This window comes from Lynx canadensis, chromosome A1, assembly GCF_007474595.2.
Source record: "Lynx canadensis isolate LIC74 chromosome A1, mLynCan4.pri.v2, whole genome shotgun sequence".
In the NCBI taxonomy this organism is placed as follows: Eukaryota; Metazoa; Chordata; class Mammalia; order Carnivora; family Felidae; genus Lynx; species Lynx canadensis.
The window spans coordinates 6,119,304-6,144,459 of record NC_044303.2 but is presented as its reverse complement, the minus strand read 5'-3'; the positions used below and the strand labels follow the sequence as shown (position 1 = coordinate 6,144,459).

The 25,156-nt window shown below is 38.1% G+C and overlaps 1 protein-coding gene across 5 annotated transcripts in view; it reads right to left on the bottom strand.

Moving 5' to 3' along the window:
• Window positions 1-802: 802 nt before the first annotated feature.
• The window catches only part of CDK8 (cyclin dependent kinase 8), a 112,602-nt gene continuing 88,248 nt past the window's right edge, over window positions 803-25,156 (bottom strand). Inside the window, exons 5-13 of one of the 5 annotated variants that reach the window (XM_030308133.1) lie at window positions 21,542-21,599; window positions 19,040-19,171; window positions 11,844-11,972; window positions 9,273-9,342; window positions 8,435-8,507; window positions 5,579-5,676; window positions 4,867-4,945; window positions 4,589-4,747; window positions 803-2,087 (exon numbers count right to left, since the gene is read on the bottom strand). In XM_030308133.1, coding sequence (XP_030163993.1) covers window positions 1,962-2,087; window positions 4,589-4,747; window positions 4,867-4,945; window positions 5,579-5,676; window positions 8,435-8,507; window positions 9,273-9,342; window positions 11,844-11,972; window positions 19,040-19,171; window positions 21,542-21,599 — 924 coding nt within the window. In that variant the 3' untranslated portion in view covers window positions 803-1,961. Of the gene's footprint in view, window positions 2,088-4,588; window positions 4,748-4,866; window positions 4,946-5,578; window positions 5,677-8,434; window positions 8,508-9,272; window positions 9,343-11,843; window positions 11,988-19,039; window positions 19,172-21,541; window positions 21,600-25,156 lie in introns of all 5 variants that reach the window. The other 4 variants (XM_030308138.1, XM_030308129.1, XM_030308122.1 and 1 more) reach the window with 4 other exon arrangements.

The following is a 25,156-nucleotide window of genomic DNA, read 5'->3' as shown; positions in this document are numbered from 1 at the left end:
GCATCCGAACCAACTGAGGAGCTGGTTAAAAATGAAGATTCCGTGTCCTCCCTGCGCCCCTGAACCAACCTCTGGGACTAGACCCAGAGAAAATAAACTGCAGATCATTTTCACGCCCAGTGAGGTTGGAAGCCACTGCATCAAAGGCAGGGAGGAAAAACAGAAGGCAATTCGAGTGAAGGGAAATAGGAAGGCGGGTTAGGGTACTGACAGAAGTCAGACTGACTCAGTCTGTGGTCAGAGGGCAGCTCCTGAGGGCCCTGGGGAGGGAGCTCCGTGATCAGATCCCCGAGCTGTGCGGACGAGCCGGGGCGGCAAGACGTCATGTGGCAACGCAGGTCTAGCTCCTAAATTATCCTCACTGCTCTGATCCGGCCTAGCAGGATTGGGAATTCCTTAGTTCTTTCAATGTTTTTATCCGAATGAGTTGAATTTTTAGGAAAAAAATTATGTCAGCTTTTTAAATCTTCTGGGTTTTGTGCGAAAGGAGGGAGGAAAAAGAACTATTTGGGATAAAACAAATTGTTCTCAGCATAAGACAGAATTACGCCTTATTCTAGAAATGGAAAGCTCATCATAATTCTTTCGATTAGAAAGGTATCTACTCCACATCTATCATAGTATGAAGTGCAGCAGAGGAAATAACCCGTATATACATCCTAAGTCATTACTCCACTACAGAGGTAGAATATATAGACATTATTAATGAAAACAATCACAGAGATTTATTTAGAGGCCATTTGTTAAGGCACATTTTAAAATAAAACACCTTTGTGTATATAAAAATACAGCTGACTCCATATTTTGATTTATGAAAAATAAATTTATTACATAACACCTTGTTTTTAACAATGTTCAATTTTTTTTTAATTCAGAATACTTGTGTCATTCATGTAAAATAGTTTGATACAGTACATTGTATGTTATAGGTTTTTTTTTTTTCCTCAAAAATCCTAAGGCTCTCCTACTCCTTCTCCTTTGCTGAAGTAAGGGCACCCTAAACAACGTGCGAACGAGTTTTAAAAAGGAAAATTAACTGAACAAAATTTTAATAGCACTACACCAACCAGCTTTAAAATCGGGACAGGATATCTGAATCGGATGCCGCACCTTTCAGAGGAAGTTATCATTCATGCTTTTTTCATCTTAAAGCATGCTCACTAATCAGCAACACCAACAGGAAAAATAAAACACTGTCTATGACAATCATTTCAGTTTGTTTGCTGAACCAAACAGGTTTATATCAATGACAACATATTTAATTACTATCAAATAGCAGCTTTAATACCAGTCAAGTCATAGATTGAAAATAAAAACGAACTTATAAGTTGGAAATTAATCTTTGGGAGTTTTGAAACCTTTCTGGAAAAACTATGTGGCTTCTGTACTTTCAAAAAAAACCCAAGCAATAGTCTTGGTCAAAAAACACTGATTAATGTAGAAAAATGAATCAACCCACTGATAAGACACTAAAATGAAAGGTGTACCAAAATAATCTCACTTTGCGTCTTGGTGATTTTGTTGAGTAACATACGCCGTATGTTTCAAGTACCAGTTAAACTTTGTGTGTGTGTACTATTGGTCAGAGAACGCTGTTACACTGAAAGAACTCACCACATACAACGACAAATGCTCGCCCTAGCACATTTCACAGCTTCAACTGCTACAGACTGTCACTGAAAACAATGCATTGGTCAGTCTGAACCATGTCAAGTAAACTATGGAAGTAGCAAATCCACAACACAAACTGTGCTAGCACTTTCTTTCAAGTCTAACTCCGGAACAGGTACAACTTGGAAGCCACTACCCCGGTCTGTGAAAAGTGGTGGAACTTGGCTACTGGACAGTCTGAGGATGTGAGCGCACAGTACACTCCCGTGGCCCATGCCGGGTTCCCGCAGGGAGCTGCACCGTCAGTCCACAGCGCTAGCAACGGTGCACGGACAACATTCCAGCGCAGCTCAGTACCGGTGTGTCTGGTGTGAGTACTGTGGAGGCTGCTGGGAGGTAGCTGAGTATCCCATGCTGCTCTGTGGCTGTGATGTGCTTGGTCCAGGGTTGGGATAGGCAGCATGTGGATTGGAACGCTGGAAAATGGAGAACGAGGGAGACATGTGAGTCAGACGTCTCTAAGAGTCGGCTCCATCCCGAGCCAGCAAGGCTTATGTGTGTTTAAAATGTCACTGATTTCAAGGCAGTAAGAATTTCAAAGTCTTGTGCCATATACTAGCTCTAGACGGAACATGATGAAAACCCCCAATCTTTTAATATCAGCTTTTCTTCGTGGAGGTCAGAGTATTGCCAGCAAACAATATCAGGCTGAGTCTCATTACAATGCTGTGCAGTTCGTTGTTTCTCTAGAGCAGTAACCTCCCTCTTTAAGCCATTTTGTACCTACTTGATAAGTAATAATTAATTTGCTCAAGTTGTTTATAAATGAACTTAATGATGGACACACTAAGAAATTCAAAGCTAATTTACATGCTAGTTTCCTCGGTAGAAACCTCTCAACATGCTTGTGACTGAAAAATAGAAAAAAAAATGAACAGGGCAAGAAAAGGTACCACGGAATAATTCTCTTTGTCATTTAATATTTTTATGCCCTTTAATGAATCTTATCTTCTGCTACAAGGTATATACAAAAGTTCATAATTATAGAAACGTAACAAGAATGGTATTCTCAATTCTGAAAAGAGCACAAAGGGAAAGAACAGTGATAGAGTTTAGAGACCTCTGATTTTGACCTGTTATATTATTATTCCCAATCCTGCACCTCTCTCTCTCGTATTATTAGCTCCCAAGACAAATGTGATAACTGATTAGCCATAATTTACTACTTTCCTCTTTCAAAGCATATTTAATAAATCATACAATCCGAAATTCTGCCAACCCTAGCAAAATAGAATTTTAAAAGAGGGGACACGTGAAATCGAAGTCACTACAAAAAGCAACCACAATGAGAACACCAAGAAACAAAAAAGTGCAGCAGCATTTTCTTGGTTTCAGTAGCAAAGGTCCAAGCACTGCTCCGCTTCATTCTAAGGATGCCTTAGTGTGCAAACACACTGTTGGGCCAAGAAGGATGCACTCTTTCCATCCAGATAGGGAGAGAGAGATGTCTGAACAAACATCAACCCTCAGAGATGTCTGCCCTTGACGTCCCTGTTTTGTTCCTGGAAGAGAGCTGCTACCCCGGCAGAGTCTCAAGAATTTCCACGGTTCGGTGGACTGGCCCCCTCCTCAACCAAAGCGAAGAGCAAAGATCTTATTCCTGAACCGTAGTGGCAGCTCTGGGAAGCTCACCAGTTCAGTAAGATCTCCTTTTCTCTTTTGGTAGGTAAGTAACTCTAACTGGTCAAGCTTTCAGTGTCCTCTCCACACTGAAACCCGGCTGAGTTGGCAATATGATCAGAATGAGCAAGGAGGTGGAGTACGATTTTCAAAGCAGGTCTTTCTGCAAAGGAACTGACAATGTCACTCGACAGGATCCACGAGCAGGCAGCCTTGGCAGTCAGATCTGAGTCTGTGTCCTGGGTCTGCCCCCGGCTCGGCAGGGGAACACGTGAAAGCTATGGAACCTCTCTGAGCATCAGTTTTCTGAGATAATGATGAAATAATGTAGGTTTCATGCTTAGTATAAAAGCTAGCAGAGTAAGTACCCAACAAGCTCTTATCATTACAGTCACCACCAGCATCACCACCACCACTTAAGAAGAGCTTACTAAGGGGGCGCCTGTGAGGCTCAGTGGTGAAGCGTCTGACTCTTGATCTCGGCTCAGGTTCCTGAGTTCAAGCCCCGAGTCGGGCTCTGTGCCGAACGCTCGGAGCCTGCCTGGGACTCTCTCTCTCTTTCCCTCTCTCTCTCTGCCTCTCCCCAGCTCACGTTCTCTCTCTCAAAATAAATAAATAAACTTGGGTGCTACGAATGCTACTAAGACTTCTGATGGCAGGAATGATGATGAAGACGGTAAGAGTGGTAACATCCGTTAAGGACTCAAGGCAGGCCAGCCACTGTGCCTCAGCATACGTTCTTTCGTTAAATCGTTGTTACAACTTGACACTTGCCATTGTCCATTTCTGCAAATGAGAAAACTGGGAACATCTGAATGACTTACTCAAGGTTACCCAAAGTCAGTGGCTGGGCTGGGATTTGAAAGCCTGTGTGCTTAATCGTTATCGGTATACGGCTGTCTCAAAACAACAGACAGCACTGACTGAGCTGCTGCTACAAGTTAAGGCGCTAGGATTTATCACGTCTACTCTTACAACAGCTACCAGTTAGACTTGGCTACTCTCATTTTACAGATGAAAAACTAAAGCCGGGAAATGTCACATTGTCTGTCCAAGGTCACAGAGTTGATAAATGGCGTAGTTTAAGTTCGATCATTCTAGGCCTGTCTGGTTCAAAAGCCAGCTCCCTCTACTGTATCAGTCAGTGTTTCTCCATGCCAGTGACACTCGTGTCAGTGTCATTTCCCCAGGTACGTAAAAGTCAGCATTTTTCTTAATTATATTGCATTTCCCAAAGGTCACAAACCCATTTACAAGTATGGATATGGCAAGCCAAAACAAAACACACTAGAAATACCTGATAGTCTGAGGTCATGATTAGTCCACCTGAGGTAGTGGTCGGAGGGACAACTCTCACTTTTTTCAACGGGGGTCCCTGTGTGTGACTGCTGTCTTGATTCCCTGGGTGACCAGTTCCATTAGTATGGTTATTGCCCTGCTGCTGCTGCTGGTTCTTCTCAATTGGTTAAACAGAAAAATAAAGTTCAACTCAGAAGGAGAACCAAATACAAGCAAAATTATCTTCACGGTCGCACTGGCCACAACGAGAGGCAGGAAATGTACTTTAATACTTACTTTGTCTCCTTTGTCATCAGGTTCTTCTTCTGTCAAAAATTCTCGTTTGGGGTAAGGGATCTGACAACCGGCAAAAACGCTGATCACAAAAAAAAAAAAAAAAAAGGAGAAATGATTTCCAGTATGCTAATCGATATTTCAGATCCTTCATTTTAATCTTTTAAGGTGGACTTTGCCTCCGTATTTGTAAAACCAGCACCCTTCCTGCAGCTGTGAAGAGATGACTCTTCTAACCCGTGACATTACAGCAGGCCGTGGGAGGGCTTTTCAGAACTGTATAAAAATAATCGATCATCGAATATGACTCAACTTCCTTCTGGCCCAGGCTTACTCTTTATTACTAAACCCGAAATGTAGAGGCCAGCTGCAACGTCACTGCTCTTAGGGAACGAGATCTGCAGTTGGGAACACAGAGTGTGAGTGCAAGCGGTGAGTGGCCTCGGGAAGTCTGAGGGAGTGGCAGCACCCACACGCGACCCGCCACCAAGTAACGGGAGTGCGCCTGCAACTAGAGCCGGCAACGTCTCGCAAAGCGAGACACGGCCAGAGATGCCTAAATGACACCTCAGTCATCAGAGCTCATTTCTGGCTTATTGTGGGGATTTCCTCAGGTCCTCCCGTCACAGGAGTGGCAACTTGGAGTTGGTAGTTAAAATAAAGCACGCTCCAAAAAATTCCATCGTGCTGGTGAATTAATAGATGGGTCACTTACTCTGATGTAGGAAGCGGATCTTCTAAGAAGTAGGGATCCTGCATAGCCTGTTCTGAGGTAATTCGCTTAATTGGGTCCATGGTAAGCAACTTCTGAAGCTGAAACCGTAAGTCATAAAAACGTTACTGCCTTACTTCCCGTAGTCATCTCCTCGGTCACATGTGCGAAGTGTATGTGATGAAAATGCCACCATTTGAAGGTATTTATTCCCCCAAATTAACAACAGGAAAACTTATTTTCTATTTAATGTAGTAATTCACATTTAGTCATTCTAATAATCATGATCTTACTTGGTTCTCCTTTCAGAAGTAACTAAACGTATGCCTTACTCCAAACCAATGATCCACATTATCTGAACTGCTTTGCCCAATTTAGGACAGAACTAAATTCTTGTCTTTTCTATTCTTTTTCTATTAAGGGGAAACATTATTATAACACAAATAATAAATTAGCCATGTGTGGCTATTTAGATTTAAATCCAAATTAACTAAAACCAAATTAAACTAAAAAAACAAAACAAAACAATTTCTCACTCATATCAGGTACATTGCTAGAGCTCAAGAGACACATGTGAGTAGAAGTTACCCTATGGGATAGCACAGATCATCAGAGAAAGCTCTCCTGGCCAGTGCTATCCTAGTCTAAATAAATACGATGCTTGATATAGAACTTGTAAAGTACAGAGGGGTTATGAATGGGAGACACCAAGGTTACTGCTTGGGTCAAGTCCTGACTTGACATTTATGAGCCGAGTGACTCTGGACAAGGTGCTTACTCTCTTTGTAATGCCATCTGTCAAAGGGAGATTAACAATCGTGCCTACTACCAAAGGTTTGTTTTCAGGATTAAATGAGTTAATGTATGGAAAGCAAACATAATGGTACCTGGCACAAAGACAGTAAGTGTTAGCTGCTATTATTATTGTTATTGTTACCTTGCTACCTATAGAAATGTCGCACTCACGTGAAAATTCAGTATTTTTTGGTTAAAACATAGTTGACCGAAACACTTTATGAACTAACATACTTTATTTTATTATTTATTTATTTTAGAATGTTTGACTTTAACATGTGATTTAAGAGCTTATCTAAATAGTGGTCTCTCAGCTTCTCCTCTTTGATCTAATGCGGTGGTTTTCAGACGTCAGAGTACATCGGAATCACCACTCGCGCACTTCTGAAAGCAGACCGCTGGCCCCGCTCCCAGAGCTCTGACTGGGATGTCTGGGCAGGGGTCCGAAGAGCTGCCTTTCCACCAAGTTCCCAAATGACTCTGGTGCGGTGGACCAGGACCACTCTTGAAAACCAAAAGACGTGCTGAGACTTGATGGGAGAGGGCACAGAGGACAGAAGGACATAAAATATTCAGAAATACAGAAGAAATGCCGGGATGGCGAGATTTAAATTTAATTTTGATGAGATTTCAGTGGAAGTGCAGCTTCATTTTTAGAGTTGAAAGGAAAAGCACGGATTTGCCATTTAAAATAGTCAACAGTTTTAATGGAGTTACGTCCGAGTTTTCAGATGGGCCCACACAAGGTAGGTCACCCCAGCAAAAATGAGCAAATAAGCTGCAAGGGAAGTCTCTCTCTGGGATGTCAGTGGTGATGGTTATGAGAGCCACTTCAGACCATATCAAAGAGCAGCAAACTGGGGGGAAGGAAGGGCAAACTGTGACTTTCAGTCTACCACTATTACCATTATTTTGCTAGAATAAATAATCTGTATGTTGAAGGATCTAACTTACCTTCCTATTTGGGTCCTATTTCAAGTACGTTATAAGAAACCATTATTTGGATAATAATATATTGTGTGCTAATAAGATAGGTTAAGTACTGCTTTTTAAGTTGCTAATAAGATATGAAATATAGGATATAGGACATAATATAAAAATAAGTAGAAGGTGTAGGAGCAGAAGCAGTAGACAGAGAAGAAAAAGCAGAAATAGAAGACATGTTTGCAAGTGGCCTGGTACTGTAATAAAGGAAAATATAATCTTTTCAAGGCAAAAAAAAAAAAAAAAAAATCCCACTTAATGAACTCATTTAAAAATACCGAGAATAAAGGATTAGAAGAATTTTAAGCCAAATATAATACAGCCTGCTCCCCCAAATTTCCAAGTATGTTATATAACTTTCTTAAAAACATAAAGCTGAAAATCATTTTTAATTGTAATGATGTAAAAGTGGAAATTAAATTGTAAACAAATTTAAATCGGCAATAGTTGAATATAATCTCATAAATTATGATAGCGCATGGATTCTTTCAGTTTCTAGGTCAAATTATTTTTCCATTATACAGTAATAAATCACGCAACTCTCATATTCTTCCAGAAAATGCAAATAGTGCACACCATCACTGAAGGACTTCTAATACCCAAGTCTGTAAGAGTATCTTGGGAGTTATAAACAATCTTTCAAAGATCTGAAATACAAAATAACCTGTAAAAATTATTTCTGAGCAGTGGGATGGTTTTTCTTTTAGATTCTTCGAAATATTTGGAACTTTTAAATAACTGATGAAAACCAATAAATGTAACTCTAAAAATGTTCTCGACAGCCTTGGTACAAAGACAACCTTTAGAAAATCTAATATAACTGAACATTAGTCTGTTAAACCATGTTATGGGTTTGCAAAAACAAATATTTTCATGCCTTTACTAAGACGCACCAACCAGATGTCTGCATTTACCATTAAAGTACTCTAAAAATAAATAAATAAATAAATAAATAAATAAATAAATAAATAAAAATAAAGTACTCTAAGAGTGCTAAGTAACCATATAAAGTGACCCCAAAAAACCTCTGGTTGGGCTAATCAAGGGGAAAAAAAAATACTATTGTTCTCTAAAGCTTACCAAGTGGAATGCTTTACTATCTGGTTTAACTTTATGTTTTTCCATGTACTTGATAAGGCTGCAGTTGGTATACCTGAAAGAGAAATACTATGAAATACCTATTAGATTTTGAGGTTAATTTTACATCGGCTGAGGCTTTTCCAAACATTTTAATAACAACCGGTACAGAATATGTATAAAAAATGGTGTTATCGGCATAGCATTAGATCAATTTCATATTTCATTCATGCACACTAGTCACTTACGAATGGATACCACTGATTAAACACAAAATAATTTCATAAATAATATATACTGCATAGCATTTTTTATATGACTCTTATCTCAATAACTACAGGTCAAATGTTTAATTCAGTCTTTTAGTATAAAGAAAATTTTTTTTACATTTGTCACAGGCCTATAAACTGTCCTCTCTCCCAATTCTCTGATCTTGCATTGCAGGTAAATGAAATATTCCTTCTTCTCTGCTAAAGCCTACGTAAAATGACTACACAACCCAGGTGGGGAGGCAAGTCAGTGCTAGCAAGGCTGGGTATTTCAGTCTCTTACTGCTTCAGCTATGATACTTTCACTGATGCCGCTTCCAGAAAGTAATAGGTACAGAAAGGGTTTTTTTCTACCCAAATTAGCTACTAAAATTAGCTGTTTATCTTCCTTATATCACGTAAACATCTTGAGCAATAAAGAATGCCATAATGTAAAATATTTATTAAGTAAATAAGTAAAACTGTTTGTTAGCATAACCTTGTGTTCCGTATTCTGTTGAGTACTCAATCTTATACCTAAGTATTGTGGGAAAGCAGAAATCAAAAAAGGGTCTACTTTCTTTCCAACTTACGTATTTCTTCTGAAATCTTTCATTAATGTTGAATGTTCGGGCATCTTTTTTATATCTTCCCAATCTTTATCTGTGGAATACATTGATAACATTTTATGTTGTCTAGGTTCCTGTTCTCAAGAATTTTAACAAGAGTTACCTCAATTTTTATTACACGCCATACACTTTGACCTTCCATGAAAGCACAGATCTCAAATAATTGACTCGCTATAGAAACATCTTATCTTGACCTGTAAATACAATTCTCATCCCTTGCATAGCATTAGATCTCTATCTTTTTGAGTTTATCTTTTCAGTGCCTATTTTCCATAGAATTTACTATCAGTTACCTCAATTTCTTTTTTACCTCAATTTCTATAAGTAGAGGGGAATAAGCTATTAATAAATATTTCTATTATTAAATCATTCTATTTCTGTTTGTAAAACTACTTTTTCCCCTTTTCCACTCAATACCTTGGTTAAATCAGCAACCAATGTCTTCAGTGACAAATGTAGTATCTTTTCCCTCCATAGCTATAAGATGCACTTTAAAAAAAAAATATGACCCTCCTTACTTTCACTTTATTAAATACACTGCTTTACGTCAGCAATCAATGGAAGCGACAACAATTGTCCGAAATAGAACAGGGTAGGATATAACTAGTATGCAAAAAAGTCAGCTGGTGGCTTGGCTAGTTTCAATAACAGTAACAAAAACAACCCCAGCTACTAGGTACATTAGGTGGAAAATGTTTCAGTTAGTTCTGCTGGCCTTAGACTTGCTCGAACAACGCATGCTAGACGGCTTGTTTTTTCCATCACTACCAATGGACTTTTACTGAGAGACTACCAGGTGCCGTAGTACAACAGGTAGTACAACAGGTAGTTTAATAGCTACCGTCAGTTTTTAAATGGCCTTCAGAGGTTTCCTTCCACTCACACAAACAGCTACTACCTATCCTCCATAAATATCACATATTGTAAAGTCAACTAAATACACACTTTAAACTCCTGCATGGAATTTTCTCCGTATTTCCTTGCTCTGATTTCTCTATTTTGTCAATTTCTCAAGCTAGAAATCTTGATAATCTTTTACTTTTCCCTCAATTACATACTTCCTATAAACAATTCCATTTTTGTCCTTTACTTCCCATCCTTTTTTTTTTTAATCACTTACACCTGGAGTACCGTGATACAGGCAAAGAGCTGGCTTGCAAGGCTTCGCTTCCCTCTCTTTAACTGACTTTTACCCACCACCACACGCTAATCTTTCTAAGATGGAACATAAACCACACCACTCGTTTTCAAGTATTTATCGTGGATTCTCTTGCACATTAAATCTAAACCCTGCTGCCTACTTTTCAAGTTTCTTATAAGCTGAGCCTACCGTAACTATTGAACTACACATTAAGAATCATCTCCTACAGAAGCCACCCCCACTTTCACCTCCTTGTAAGCCATATTCCTTTGCCTTGGGCCTTAGAGATGGTGGACACATCCACAAGTGGGAAGAAAAGACCATTCTCCTCCACCTACTCCATCCATAGCTATTATTTAAACATTCTACTTAGAGTACCACAGTATAAACTCCAAGAAGGCAAGAGTCATGCCTGTTATATCAACAAGACTGTATGCATAACTCAGTGCCTCCACGTGGCAGGTACTCAAATATTTAGTGAATAAATACAATTCCCATCACAAAAAAGCAGTCTTCACAGACCTGTTGACCAATTCTGCAGAAAGGCAGTATTTGTGTTAACACTCCAACAAGGGAATGAGAAATTGTAACTCCCAGGTATTTCTGCATTAGTACTGAGTTACCCTGACCTGAGAAAACTTCCTAATGAGAAACCATTTCTAATAAGTACCTCACTAGCCAATGTTATGTATGTGTTTTAAGCAAATATCCATTATTCTAGACTTCTGGGCAGTTTTTGGTGACTGATGAACTACCATTCTGTGGTATAACAAGGGATGGAGACACAGCTGGTGAGGTCTAACGCCTGTGATGAGACAGCTTAACGACTTTCTCCCTGCCGCTAATCAGTGCACGCAAGGTTGCTGTTCTAATAGAACACTTAAAAGAATGTTCTTACCAGCCAGGGTGATAGAGCAAAAATATTCTATGTTTCATATTATTCAACATAGTGTGATTCTGTACAGTGCCCTAAATGTAAATTATGTTCAAAATTTACACTCAAATGCCAAGTAATGGCATTATTATACGTACTGCCGGACCAAAATACATACTACTGAATTTTATTTATAGTTTCCCCTGGTAAGAACTAAAGGCACCTTTTAATACAGATATCGCAAACATGTTATCATTTCAAATATTAAACAACAAAACAAAACAAAATAAAATGAAACAAAAATATACTCCTCGAATTCAGAAAACCCACAAATATCTTTACGCTAATATGTGAACTCTAAATTTTGCTATTTCTAAGGATCTTTGATTAATGCAAGTCACAAATATAAAGAACTGAGTAAGAGTGGCTTTCATCAGCTTAAGATACACACCTTTCCAATGAAGATATCTAAGTTTAAACAACAGTGATTTAAAAACAAAAACAAAAACATAATGTGTACCTGCAGGAAATCCCATTACATTGAATATTCTGTCCAGCTGGTCATGGTGATAAGGATTACTAGTTTTGATGTCCTCTTGTCGACAGTGAAATATTGGTTCTGACGTTAGTAGTTCTGCAAATATACACCCTATAGCCCAAATATCTTTAAAACAAAAAGAAAAAAAAAAAAAGAAAAGAAAAAAAAAAGGAAAGGAAAAAAGAAAAGAAAGGAGGAAAATAAAGTGGTTCTTTCCAAAAGAAAATGCATTTTTATCGTGGTGGGGAGTGGTTGTTTCTTGTTTTCCTAATAAGTCATATTAATTCCTAAAGCAATTATAATTTAAAATATCATGGAATACTGTTTGTAAATATATTCCCACCCAATCCACCCCAATTTTTCATTCCCTATTATACCTCCATTCCACCCAGTGGCTTCATTCCAAATTCAAATCAAATTTATTACCTACATTTTTGGCAATTTTTAAATGCTTCAAACAGTACCTTATCTATGAAATACATACAAAGCTACATATGGAGCACAGGAACCACAAACAAACAAAATTAAACAAAAAATAAAACAAAAACAAGAAAACCCAAATAGCCTTTGAAATTGGGCATACTTGCCAAAAAAAAGTCAGCACAATTTTTCGAGGTAAAAATATTTTTTCTTCACCTAGTTTATGTACTTGCTAATTTGTAAAGTCTAATGATTATTCTCTCATGCAAGCAAGGTCATATTCCAATAAGAAAAAGACAGTGCCTGACCTCAAATATTCTAATGAAATCACATTTCTACTTGAACAGCTTTTTTTGTTCAAAGTATTTCTTTATGCTACAGTAGCATCAGATTTTCCAATTTAATAAAGACAAGAAAACAGGGAGCAAAATTCTACTTCAAGAGGCACAAAGGGTATAAACTCACTGGAATTACTTATAAAAGCCAGGCAAATGTATGCCTCCTTAACCCAACAAATTCCTTTCATTCACTTTAAGATATAGGCTACCTTTCATTCAGACTGAACTTTTACTCAACAGAACTGTTATTAGCCGGAAAGAGCTACATGCCAGTTTAGAATTTAAAACTGAAACTATTTAGTTTCCACTCTTGAGAAAGCCCTAAGCCAACAAGGTTGACTTCTCCATACTAGTAAGTACAACAGTGTGTATATAGCAGACACTCAATCAGTGGTTTTTGACTGATCTTATAACCATGGCAAATAGAAATAATGATAGAGGGAAAAATAAAAATCAATGTTTTATTAAAGGCAATTAATCAGGTATGTTAATAACTGTCACATAAATAGAAAATGAGAAAGAATGTTAATTTACAAATTAACTGAGAATTCCTAAACTCTAAAACTGGAATATAGATCTTTAATGTAAAACTATCACATGTACATTTCAGAGTAACAAGTTAATCGCCTATTTATTAGAGATTACACAACACACTGATGACAAGCGATTTTTAAAAATGACGCTGTGTTTGCGTATCAGTTTTCTCCCATATCAGAGAACCAAGTCAGCCAATACCACCATATGGAAAAGTACCAAGAAACACAAGCCAAACTATATTATTTTTAGTGTCAGAAAGTACACGGAAAAAACGATTTTGTGATTATTCTCTTTACATGTGTGCCAAATAAATAGCTTGACCTATGATAATCTTAATCAAAGGGAAGGGAGACAAACTAAGTAGCATCACAAAAAGGGGCTGATGGGTCAGTCTGCATGTGTAAAACTCTAGTCACAGCACCCAAAAGACCGGACAACTCATTCTGGTTAGCTATGAAAAATTCTAAAGAAGAAAACAAACTAGGTAAAGGAAGATGAAGGCAAGTAAGTCGTGTAGCTATCCTTAAAGCTACATTGCTTCCAAAATAAAAAGTCAGAAAGTAGGACGAAATAGTTTATTAAGCCCTGCCTAACCTTACCCTAATACCCCTTTGTATCTTTTCTATTATCTCTTACCTTTTAGCAACCTCATCATCCTTCCTTTCTTCAAAATCCTGATCCAGACATTAATCAGAAAGTTAAGTTAGCTACAAAAAGGCTATTATTTCAGATAAATTTCTAAATCTGTGTAAATAAGTCTCTCCTTCCTATCTTGCCTGATTTCTTTTTTTTTTTGGATTGTGCCAAGTTCGTGAAAAAGTCCCTCCCTGTTCACCTCCCTGCCTACGTCCTTCTAGAAGACTTTCCAAGGTAAAAAAAAACCCTATGTATCTCATCTCCTTCTCAAAATTTGTAATACTTGTGTATAGCTACTGAACTAACCAGCCAAAGTAGATAGGAATTAGCATGCCATGTAGACCCAAGGGAAGGGGGGCTTGTTAAATAATGTATTAATCAATAGATGTATTAATAGCAAGTGTCTACCTTAATTAAAGAGTAAATTCTCATTTCTCTTTATCTTATAATGCATTTCCCACTTAACAGAATGCCACATAATCAGTGGGCATTCAGTTATTTGAGAACAAACATCTGAGTGTACCATACTTAAGTAAAATTTTAAGACTGCTTTAGTGATGATTAAAAACTGAAACTCCTCTTTCAGCCTGGTCTACAAAGTCAACCAAACAAAACCCCAAACTACTTAAAACTGAATTAAACTTTGTCACTGGGAGTACAATGTTTACTGACCCATTATTTACTCGCTCTGGTTTAATGATTCAGCTTGCAGGTCTATACAAGTGGATAAAATCTGTTGGCGACAGCGGGTGGGGACAGCATTTCCCTCTATGCTCTTTTGCTGCTTCTTAATATCCTTCAGTATAACATAATCCACTAACTACACTAGCAGATTTCACCCTTCTAAAGGATGCCCCTGAAACGAACTACTGAACAAGTAATCTGTGCATCAACTACAAAGGTTCTTCTATCAGCTGCTCAAACCACAATGATCTGACAGGGAAGTAAAAACACCAGGCAAGTTCTTTGATAAGTAGCTTTCACTGTGTGTGGTGTGTGGAATTTGTTGAATACTTTAATGGACCCTTAGGCTACTTACACAGGTAATAGGAGGAATGCGAATGTGGTGGAGAGACTGGAATCAAGGAAGAAGTTTCCTTTTTTATTCCCTTATTCTATTTTTAAAAATTTGTGTTAAAAATGGTTTATGTATGATTTCTCGCTTTCAAAAAAGTAATTTGAAAGATATCTATATTGTAACACTTTTGAGTCAATGCATAAAAGAAAAGGGCTTTCCAAGATTGATCTTGGCCAAGTCAGGTATTCATGGGGTGGGGACCACCACCACAAAGGGTCTGGCACTGACCTTGGTTTCAATCATCTACGCTCCAGTCAGTCCCCTCTGCAACTTCCCTCCCTCAGAAGCAATTGTTTTATCCAACGTCACAGAACTTTTGGATTTAAACGGGAATCTAGGAGATGATCTAGGCTAAATTCTCACTTTCAAAAAATGAGGCTAAAGAACTAAATCTTTGCTAAGGGCGAGCATGAGCACGTATACACCGCCCTCCCGCCCCACCGAGTGACAGAGCTAAGGCTACAAGTCAGATTAAGTTGCGTACGTTTTGGCTTCTCTTGTTTCTCTAACAGTTATCCAATGAATTTTGATGATGAGAGGGAGTAAAAGGGGAAAAATATGAAGAAAGGCCTTCTCCTTTCCAAATTATAAAGCCATTTGGACAACTGGCTGGTAGTTTAGCTTTGTGACAAGCAGCCCTGCATCAAAACTGCCAGACTAGAGATTGTCCTCGTGAATAGTAACAGGTTATACAAACTGCAATGTTCACAATAAAATGTTTCTGGAGAAAAAGATAATAAACAGTTTAAGTCAGAGACACAAGCTTCTGTGATGGTGTATTTTTTACTTAATTTCAATCAATTCAAAGTCTCAAGTTTTCAGTTGATAACAGCTAAGATTAGGCAATAACTTCTTTGTATAGTCTGTTAATATGTCTTATCAAAAATAACCCTGCTCTTACATATTCATTTCTAGATGGAAAAAATAGCTATGTATCATATTAGTTTATATGCTAAGCACTTAGAACACACGTATAAAAAAGATAACCAAACATGTGCCTAGGTAATAATATGTACCCCCAAAACAGGACTAGCTTCAATAACTTTTACTTTTCCTTCTTTCTAACTGACTTTTCAAAAAGTATTCTATTTTGGAGTAATTTCAGATTTGTGTAACAGCCACAAAGATAGCACAGAGAAGTCCCGTATCTCCCTGACTTAACTTTATCTACCTTTATTTTTCTATAAAATGAAATTGATGTCAAAGCAGGTACAAAGATTAGTGAACATAAAGATTTTCTGAGGGCACCTGGGTGGCTCAGTCAGTTAAGTGTCCTTTTGAGTCTTGATTTTGCCTCAGGTGATGATCTCACGGTTCGTGAGTCTGAGCCCTGCGCTGGGCTCCGCGCTGAGAGCGTCTAGCCTGCTTGGGATTGTCTTTCTGCCCCTCCATAGCTCATGGGCTCTGTCTCGCTCTCTCTCAAAATAAATAAATAACCTTTTAAATTAAAAAAAAAAAAAGATTTTCTGAAGAAAGACATGTTGGGCTCAGATTAAGACAGGGGAATAATCACAAGTATTTCTTCTTTTCCCTCATTTATATACACTGAAATGGCAGCAACGTCCTTTCTGAACAGGAGGAAATCACTGGGGACAGGATTCGCTCATTTATTCAACAGAGAGTACCGAGTTCTCACTGTGTACCCTGTAGGCACTGGCCTACCAGGGTGACCAGCTGGGCAACGTCTATCTACTTTAGTGGATTTTAGATACTGTTCAATGTTACCACGGCAGTAAGCTAGAAGTGGGATGGGGAAGGCAGGGTGACTGTATGATCACAGCTCTCCCTGAAGAGGTAGCGTTTTGACTAAGATCTGAATGAAAAAAAAAAAAAAAAGAGACTGGCTATATGAAGACCTGATTTGGCAGAGATATATAAGAACACTTCTGGAAGCTGGAAGGCAGATGGAACAGCTCAGAGAAGACCGTAGGCCACAGTATTATTGCCGAGTGGGAAGCAGGCCTGTCCTGTACAACTTCGTGAAGAGTCTGTCTTTGCAGCACCAGTTACAAAGTCTGTATTCTATAAACAGTTCATTCTCCTTCCCCTAGTCCCCTCTGCTGCCCTGGGGCTATACAAAACTTGGGCCCAAAGTGGAAAGACTCTTCCCTTAAAGAATCTGAATGGACTCAGGGCAAAGACTCGTGCATGCTGACACTTGGGGATCCCCCTGTTAAAGTTCTCTGCTAGATTACCCTAACGTCTGCCAATCAACGAGCCCTATGATCTGTGTACACAAAGTTTGCAAGCACCTTTCTGTTAACGTGACTCTTACATATGAAGAGACAGGCAAGGATCAAGAACACGACGTGTGGAAGGGAGACACCAAGACAAATTAATAAAAAGGGAGCCTATAAAGAAAACACAGGTAATTATTCCAGGAATACAGCATTGCCCTCACAGATATTCAAGAAGCTTCTTTCCATAATACAAAAAATTAACAGAGAATAAGAAGGGGTTCTAGGAAAAAAAAGACAAAAGCAGAAAAACAGAAGAAAAGTGGTATAAAGGATTACCCCCAGGAGTCCAATATCTGCCCATACTCAGTTTAGGAAAGAGAAACACAGAAGGCAGACAGAAGGAGGGGTGCCTGGGTGGCTCAGTCGGTTGAGCATCTGATTTCAGCCCAGGTCATGATCTCACGGCTTGTGAGTTCGAGCTCCGTGTCAGGCTCTGTGCTGACAGCTCGGAGCCTGGAGCCTGCTTCCGATTCTGTGTCTCCCTCTCTCTCTCTGCCCCTCCCCTGCTCATGCTCTGTCGCTCCTGTCTCAAAAATAAATAAACATTAAGTTAAAAAAAAAAAAAAAAAAAGAAAGTAGACAGGATGAAATCAAAAGACTAGTGTAAGAGTTTTCTACAGACTTTCCACTATGAACTTCAGGATGAACGTGCTCACCAAGGAGCCAGCACATTACTGTGAAATACAACGATAAGAATTCTTATCTGTTTTCAGAAAGAAAAACCACCAAAGTAATCCACCAATGAATAAGACTGGCATGAGACTTCATTAGCGACACTAATGATACAAGACAATGGGGGAGCATCATCAAATTTTGAAGGAAAATTATTTTGTACTTAGAATTTTAAAGCTGGCCAAACTGCATGATACAGTATGACGCAGGCATTTTTCAGAAATACAAGAACTAGAAAATTTACCTCCCTTCCAAAGCAAGTTACTTGAGAATATGCTATAGCAAAATAATAAAGCCCAGAATGAAACATATCCAACACAGAGGAATTAAAAAAAAAGAAAAGCCAGGATTAAAATCAATCCAGAATACAGCAAAGCATAGATGACTTCAGGATGGAGTTAACCAAGGAACAGAAAAAAAGCAGGCTCGATGTCATTCTGGAGAACGCAGAACATTAAATAAGCAATAAAAACACACAATAAAGGAGAAAAGAAAAGCAAAGCACTAAGAAAAGTATTCGATGATAAAATTCAGCCAAATAAAATGAGGCGGAATAAAGACTCCGTAATGGAAAAGAGGTGCTCAAAGGACTGTGGTAGTTGAGCACTGAATTCATTATAATACACAACCTGAGAATAAATGGTGGGAATTACAGCTGGCAAAAATTAATGTCATAAACATCAACAAGTCAGTAATAATAACGATGACAATGACATTTCTAAGATAGCTTATAAACTGAGAGGTCGGTGTGGAGGAAGTACAAGAGTACTAATTTCCCAGTCGTTCATTGTAGGGAGGTAACCAACACAGTCAAAAATTGAAAAGTGAATTAAGATGTTTCCAACTCCTACTTTTTCCGTAATTTTTTCCCCTTAACTCTAAGGGGATCTTTTAGAAGTTAATATTTCTTTTGCTGAAAGAAACATTTGTCTGAAGCTTAAGGGTTTAGAAATTTTACTGTGCTTACTTCTCTTTTCAAGTAAAATTAAATTTAAAATACATGTTTACTTAGAATGCATAGTATGATCCCATATGTTTTAAAAGTTTTAAAGTATCTATTTATCTGTCAGAGAGAGATGCTTGAAATAATACCCTCCTAATGCTAATAATGGTATTTCTAGGTAAAAGAATTTTAGGACCGTTTTTGTTCTTACTTTTATAATTTTCTGTATTTGATTTACTATATAGAAATATGTATATTTTACAACAACAAAGCCACTTTTTAAATGCCATGGAATTTTAATTAGTTCTACTCACCAATAGCTTTGGTATAATGTCTCGCTCCAAGAAGTAATTCTGGGGCTCGGTACCAGAATGTTACGACTACTGGATCCAAATCTGCTAAAGGCTTCAAAGGTGAATTAAATAATCGGGCAAAGCCCATATCAGCTGTAAAAAAAGATAATAATAATAATGTTGAGTCAATAGATTTTTTACAAATTTAATTGACTACTCTAATTTTACCACTGTTATTTCATAAGATAGGAAAAAAGTGCTAAATTTGCAGGGCAGGGGGAGTGGGCGGGGGGGGGCATCAAAAACGTTTCATCCCTTTCAACAGCCTAAATATAAACCAAGTTTGAGATCTTCAATCTTGGCAAACTCTTGTCATTTGCTCTTCACCTGGGTTACAGAGAGGCTCTGCTATCAGAGGTCAAGGGTGACCCTACTCCCCTGGGCAGATTTCTTTCCACCTGTCGCACCAATGCTGGGGACAGGGTTGTTAAGCTGCACGTCCATTCTTTGTACTGGTAATAAGCATTGAGACACCAGGTCAGTTACAGTAAGGCCTTCCACTATTTGCATCAATAAGCCTTGTTCACTGGGATCATCAGAAGTTGACGATACAGTATGTTAGCACCACTATTGCCCCCCATTTATTTTGGCTGAATTTTATTAGCTTAACTTTAAAGATTCATAGTAACTTTTTTAAGCTGGAAAAGACTTTTTAAAGGCCATCTAGTTCAATCGCCTCCCTTTTTTAAGAGGAAAAAAGAAGAAATTTTCAAAAGAAGAAATTAAATGATTTGACAAATGTCATAAACTCCTAGCTCAGAACGGGAGCTGTGGCATTTGACACAGTTTAGTAAGTACTGTAGTTATTCAGGCATGGCTGTTTGTCCTACTACACTGTAATCTTAAAGGCAAAAACTGTCTTTTTTCATCTGTGTCTTTTAGAATCGACTGTCAGTACACGTAGCTTTTGTCAAATACATGTTGAATGAACAACCAATATTTATACCACCTATCAAAAATGTCAAGACTTATCCACCGTTTGTTTGGTTTTGCTCTCCTAATATACATTTTTAATGAAGTAGGCCCTTGTCTAACCTACTCGATTATGGACGTTAAAAAAAAAACAACACAGAAATTTGGCAAAGAATTAAAAACATGACTCACATTACTAAATACTGGTTTATAGAAGAACTAATATTTCTTGTTAAATGTAAATGCTTTAAGTCACTGGTATCCCCCCAAACTTGCTAACATCATACACATTATATAGAAGTATAATTCCAAACTAGATTTTAATTTGTTATATAAGGTCTCCCCAAATCTTATAGTAAAACCATGCCTATAACTACTAGTTGGCTGAATCTTTTCTATTTTGCATGCTTTGAACTTACATTTGAACTTGATGCAACCAAATTGGGCTTTTTAAAACACAAGTAAGGACTTAATAGCATTTGGTGACTCTATGGTAAGTACTGACAGGGCCTAGCTCTTAAAGGGAGTCAATGACTAGGAGCACTTTGAGGTGCATCAAATGTTTGTGATACTAAAAAATTTGCAAGGTTTGTATGATAAAAGAACATTCTAAGAGTCTAATTAAAAGCGTAAAGTGAGATCTGGGGACTTTATAGGGGAGGACAGGGAAGAGGGATTAGCAACACCTAGGTTTTTCTTTGTTGGCAAAGTGGTACAAATCAGATGATAATTCGGATCTATATTAAATCTTCAATCAGAAATCACCATTTACTTTTTTGTATACTCCCACAATCCTGCTGCCTTTAAATATAATTTAGTTACAACATTTCTTCTACCCACACACAAGACAAACTAAATAAATGCAACAAACACAACTTGGAAAAGACAATGAAAAAAATAACCAGTTAGAATAAATAAATTTTAGTTCTATCTTTATAGGTACCAAACCAGAAATGGGTAAAGTTTTGCTTTCATATGTAAGAAAACAGAGCTATTAGAAAACACGCCAAGGTATAGAATGCTTGTTACTTTTTTTCCCCCATCAGGCAAAGGCCTTCTATAGTAAGACAGGCTAGTTTGAACTTAAGGTTCTGTACCTATCCAGCCTTAACGGTTTTCCTAGTTGGTAATTTCTGATCTAGACAAGGTCAACAGAGGCATATGTTCTGATCTAATCTGGCTCAGGTGAACAGAACTGATGGTATAATTACTAGTACGCTGTATGCCCTTGTGACTAAAGGTGAGGCTGGCTTCTAACAGGGATAGAAGCCACTCACCTCTATAGGCTATTTTTAATGAACGCAAAGGTTTCTAAGAAACTTCCATGGTTTATTTTATAATTAGAACACTTCAATCTCTAAGGATTGTCTGACACCTTTTAAGAGTGTGAAACATTTTTCACTTTTAATGTAAACTCTTTAGAAATGGCTTTGATCAGATGGAACTACATGAATATATGCATATTATTACAGCAAAAATTAGAAGTGATACAGCTGCCTGCAAAAGTTTTAAAAGAGTGCTACGCTGTGACTTATCAAAGATAAAACATACCAATTTTTACTCTTCCTCGCTCAGGACCTTCACCCATAACTAAAATATTAGCAGGTTTCTGTGGAAACAAAATAGTGTTTTTTTTCAGTAGACAGTAGTGGTTTCTTTTAAATAGACAATATGCCAATATAACATAAATCCACCTTTAAAAAACCTCATTTACTCAAAAATTAAAATCGAACACAGGAAGTCACCAAGGAAACTTTGTGTATATATGCAAAGCAATATGCAAACTTCATGAAGGCCCAAATATGGCAGTGCTCTTCTGCATGTAGAGCGAAGGCTTTTCTTGGCCCTTTTATCAGTCTGTTTTCACTACTGTGGAGCATCTGACAGGAAGTTTAAATATTGTGCTTCCTGCCAACTTATATATAAAATGCCCTGCAACTTTAAGGGAAAATGTTATCTTCAAAGATGACTTCAATCTAAGTAAAAGGAAGGAGGGAAGGAGCCACCTGATATCTGTTCTTTTCTTTTGAAATGGCAAAGTATGTACCTATGTTTAAACAAACAAATTCTAGAGAAATCAATTTACTAAAGTCTTTCCTACATGAATTAGCAAAGTTAAGAGGAATTTTCTATGACCTCAATGGCTTCGAGGTTTTTATGTTTAAATAAAAAGAGAAGCTAAAATTTAAAGGGAGATTTTACAGAAGTAAAATTTCAGACAGTGTTATAGTCTCTAAATTAACTGTCATCTACAATCTGTTAGAGTGAGTGATATCTACTATACTGACATGTGAGGTTCGCCCCCTCCTCAGCAAGAAGTAAGAAGAGGGGAAGAAGGAAGGGAAGGGAAGGGGGTCGTGGGGGGAGAGCAACCCCCAAAACTTTCTCACCCTGCTAGCCTGTCTACTTGGTCTTTAATTCTACCAGTCTGCTAAACAGAAGTGAAACTAGATCAGAACGCCCTTCAAATAGATCAAAGGAACCTTAAAATTAAAGATTTTTATGAAAGCTGTTTACAGTAGTAACCAATTCACAGGCTTGCCTAACCATATTTGGTAACAGCCTCCAGGCTATTACTGACAAAATGGAACACAGAATATATTATTCTATCAACTACTACAGATCAAAATTTTTTCCCCAGCAAAAAGAAAAGAACTGCTGAAATGGTAGCATATACATTTCAGAAATTACAACTCCCTACATTTTTCAAGGTGCGGAAACTAGGCACCAGAGAGATTAAAGGACTTGCCCTGTAAGTATAATCTACAAGATTGGGGCAACAGTAGAATCTACCCCATGTCTTAAGCCTAATGCTCCCTTCCTAATATATCATTTTGAAAGTAACTTTGTGAATCAAGTTTTTCAATTAATGCATACCATAATAACAATAACAATGATAATGATAATGTTTCCTTCAAGAAAAAGGTTTTGGAACCTCTATCATTAACACACACACACACACACACACACACACACACACACACACACACACCTGACCCCCTGGGATAACCTGCAAGGTACCAAAAGGAAGTACAGCACTAACAATACTCCCCAGGAGCTACCTGTAAGTACTGCCTAGCGCAAATAAAATTGCTTTTGTGCACGATGTTCATCAATCACCCCTGGGTTACACTCTGCAGAGACTTTCAGAGCTCAGCCTACTTCAAAATGAAGTCAGATCTCTGAGACTAGTGTAAAGTGTTGAAGGCCCAGGAGGGCTTTCCAAGAGGAATCAGGCAGCATTTCTACTTGTAAGAGGGGAGAGCCTTGCTCTCAACTACCAATGTGGGCTTAGGAGGGAACTTCCATGCCTGTGCTAGAACTCTCTTATGGTCCACTGGGGCAGAACTCCCTAAACATCTCTTGAACCCATTCCCTACTCTTTAGCCCCATTAGGATTCTTTCCCCATCAAATCCATCTTCTGCAATGTGGCCAGGGTCACCTTTCTAAGAGAGGAAGCTGATCATGTGACTCCCTTGCCTAAAATCTTCCACAGCAACACGGAAAATTCTTACAAGATTGGGTGAAAACAGCACAACACAAAATGATATACAGACTGTGATTACAAATAGGTTTTTAAAAAAGTACAATGAGTAAGAACTAGAAGAACCGAAAGAGTTGGTGACAGTGGTGTAGGTGAACCTTTCAAAAGTCTTTGAATTCTTTTGCCATGCCTTATTACTAAAATATTATTTCTACTTTAGCCTCTCACCACCTGTGAATAAGACCCAAAGTCCTTATGAGGGGATGCAAGGCACCTGCAAGCTCATTCCCACCAATCTTTCCCATCCCACCTGCCACCGCCCACACTGTTCCTGCCACACTGTTTTCAGTGTCCTGTGACTAGACCTTTCAAAACTAAGTCATTGCTATCCCATTACTTCTGTCCCCAAAGACCTTTCCTTTGTTATTTAGCAAAATCTGATTCTCTCCCCACACCCCCCTTAATGACATAAATAGTACACGAATATATTCTGATTGTAAACAATTCAGACCATAAAGTCACGTCTAAACTAAACGTTAAAGACCCTTCCTTCACCCACGGCTCCTGCTCCTCAGCCATACCCTAAGTCCCACCCCCTTCTCCAGAGATGCAGGTTGCTTAACTGGTTTGCTGTGATGGACTTTTACCACACTTCAGTGCTCAATTCTAAAATGCAATCTCCATATCTGGCAAGAGCAGAGCACATGGACATCTCTCTCCTCCTCTTATTTTAGATGTAGTGGAAAATCTTTTTTTTTTTTTTTTTCTTACTCATTCAGCAGCTGGGCCCATACCCGAGAAGCCCTAGGGTGAGTGGCATCAGTCAGCATGCTACAAGGTAAAGGGGGACAAACACCCTCTCTTGCTCCTCATTCTGTTCTAGACTCATCAGACTGGTCGAGTTCCAAACTTGGGTTTCAGCATGGGGTGGGGAATACACAGCTTCTCTGTCAAGGTCTGGTCTAATACTGGGGCTTGGGGCCACAGCTCTAGTTAATAGTTACAAATTGCTTTTCTAGGCAACTCACTGCCTATTTATGATCTGAAGCAGGTCTTGGGGATAAAAGCCATTACCAACATTACCTCTGTAAGTAAATTTAAAATTCAGTTTGGGCCATGCTATATAGTCACAAGCAAAACAGAATGGTGTTGTGTTGTTTCAGTAACACTATACACAACGGGTTCCTCCTCATGTTATTTTCCACCGTAGCCTTCTATATGCCCCAGGGTATGATGTTTTGATTCAGTAGAGGTAAATCTAACACTAAATTTCTTTTATCAATATAATCTAATGGAAGTCTCAAGAGAAAACAGGCAGAAAGGCCCTAAAGATCAAAAGTACTTTTGTTATTATTTCTGTTTTGTTGCTTAATCAGTATTAAGGAAGGCTTCAAAGACTTGATAATTTTTGTTTGTAGTACACTCACATAATATTCCCCAAAAAAGCTAATTTCTTTTTTCTTTCTTCTTTGTCTACTAGGAGAATCTGGTAGGGATTTTTAGCTCTAGAGCCAAAACTTCCAAGTAGTTAGTGATAATACATGAATCAAATTAGTAATAACCAGAACTGTGATAAACAGTCCATTATCTTTTATATGCTATCCAACATAATCACTTTGAAAGCATGTATAGAATTTTACATTTTAATGAGGCACGTACCCTATTAAACTATATTTTTGCT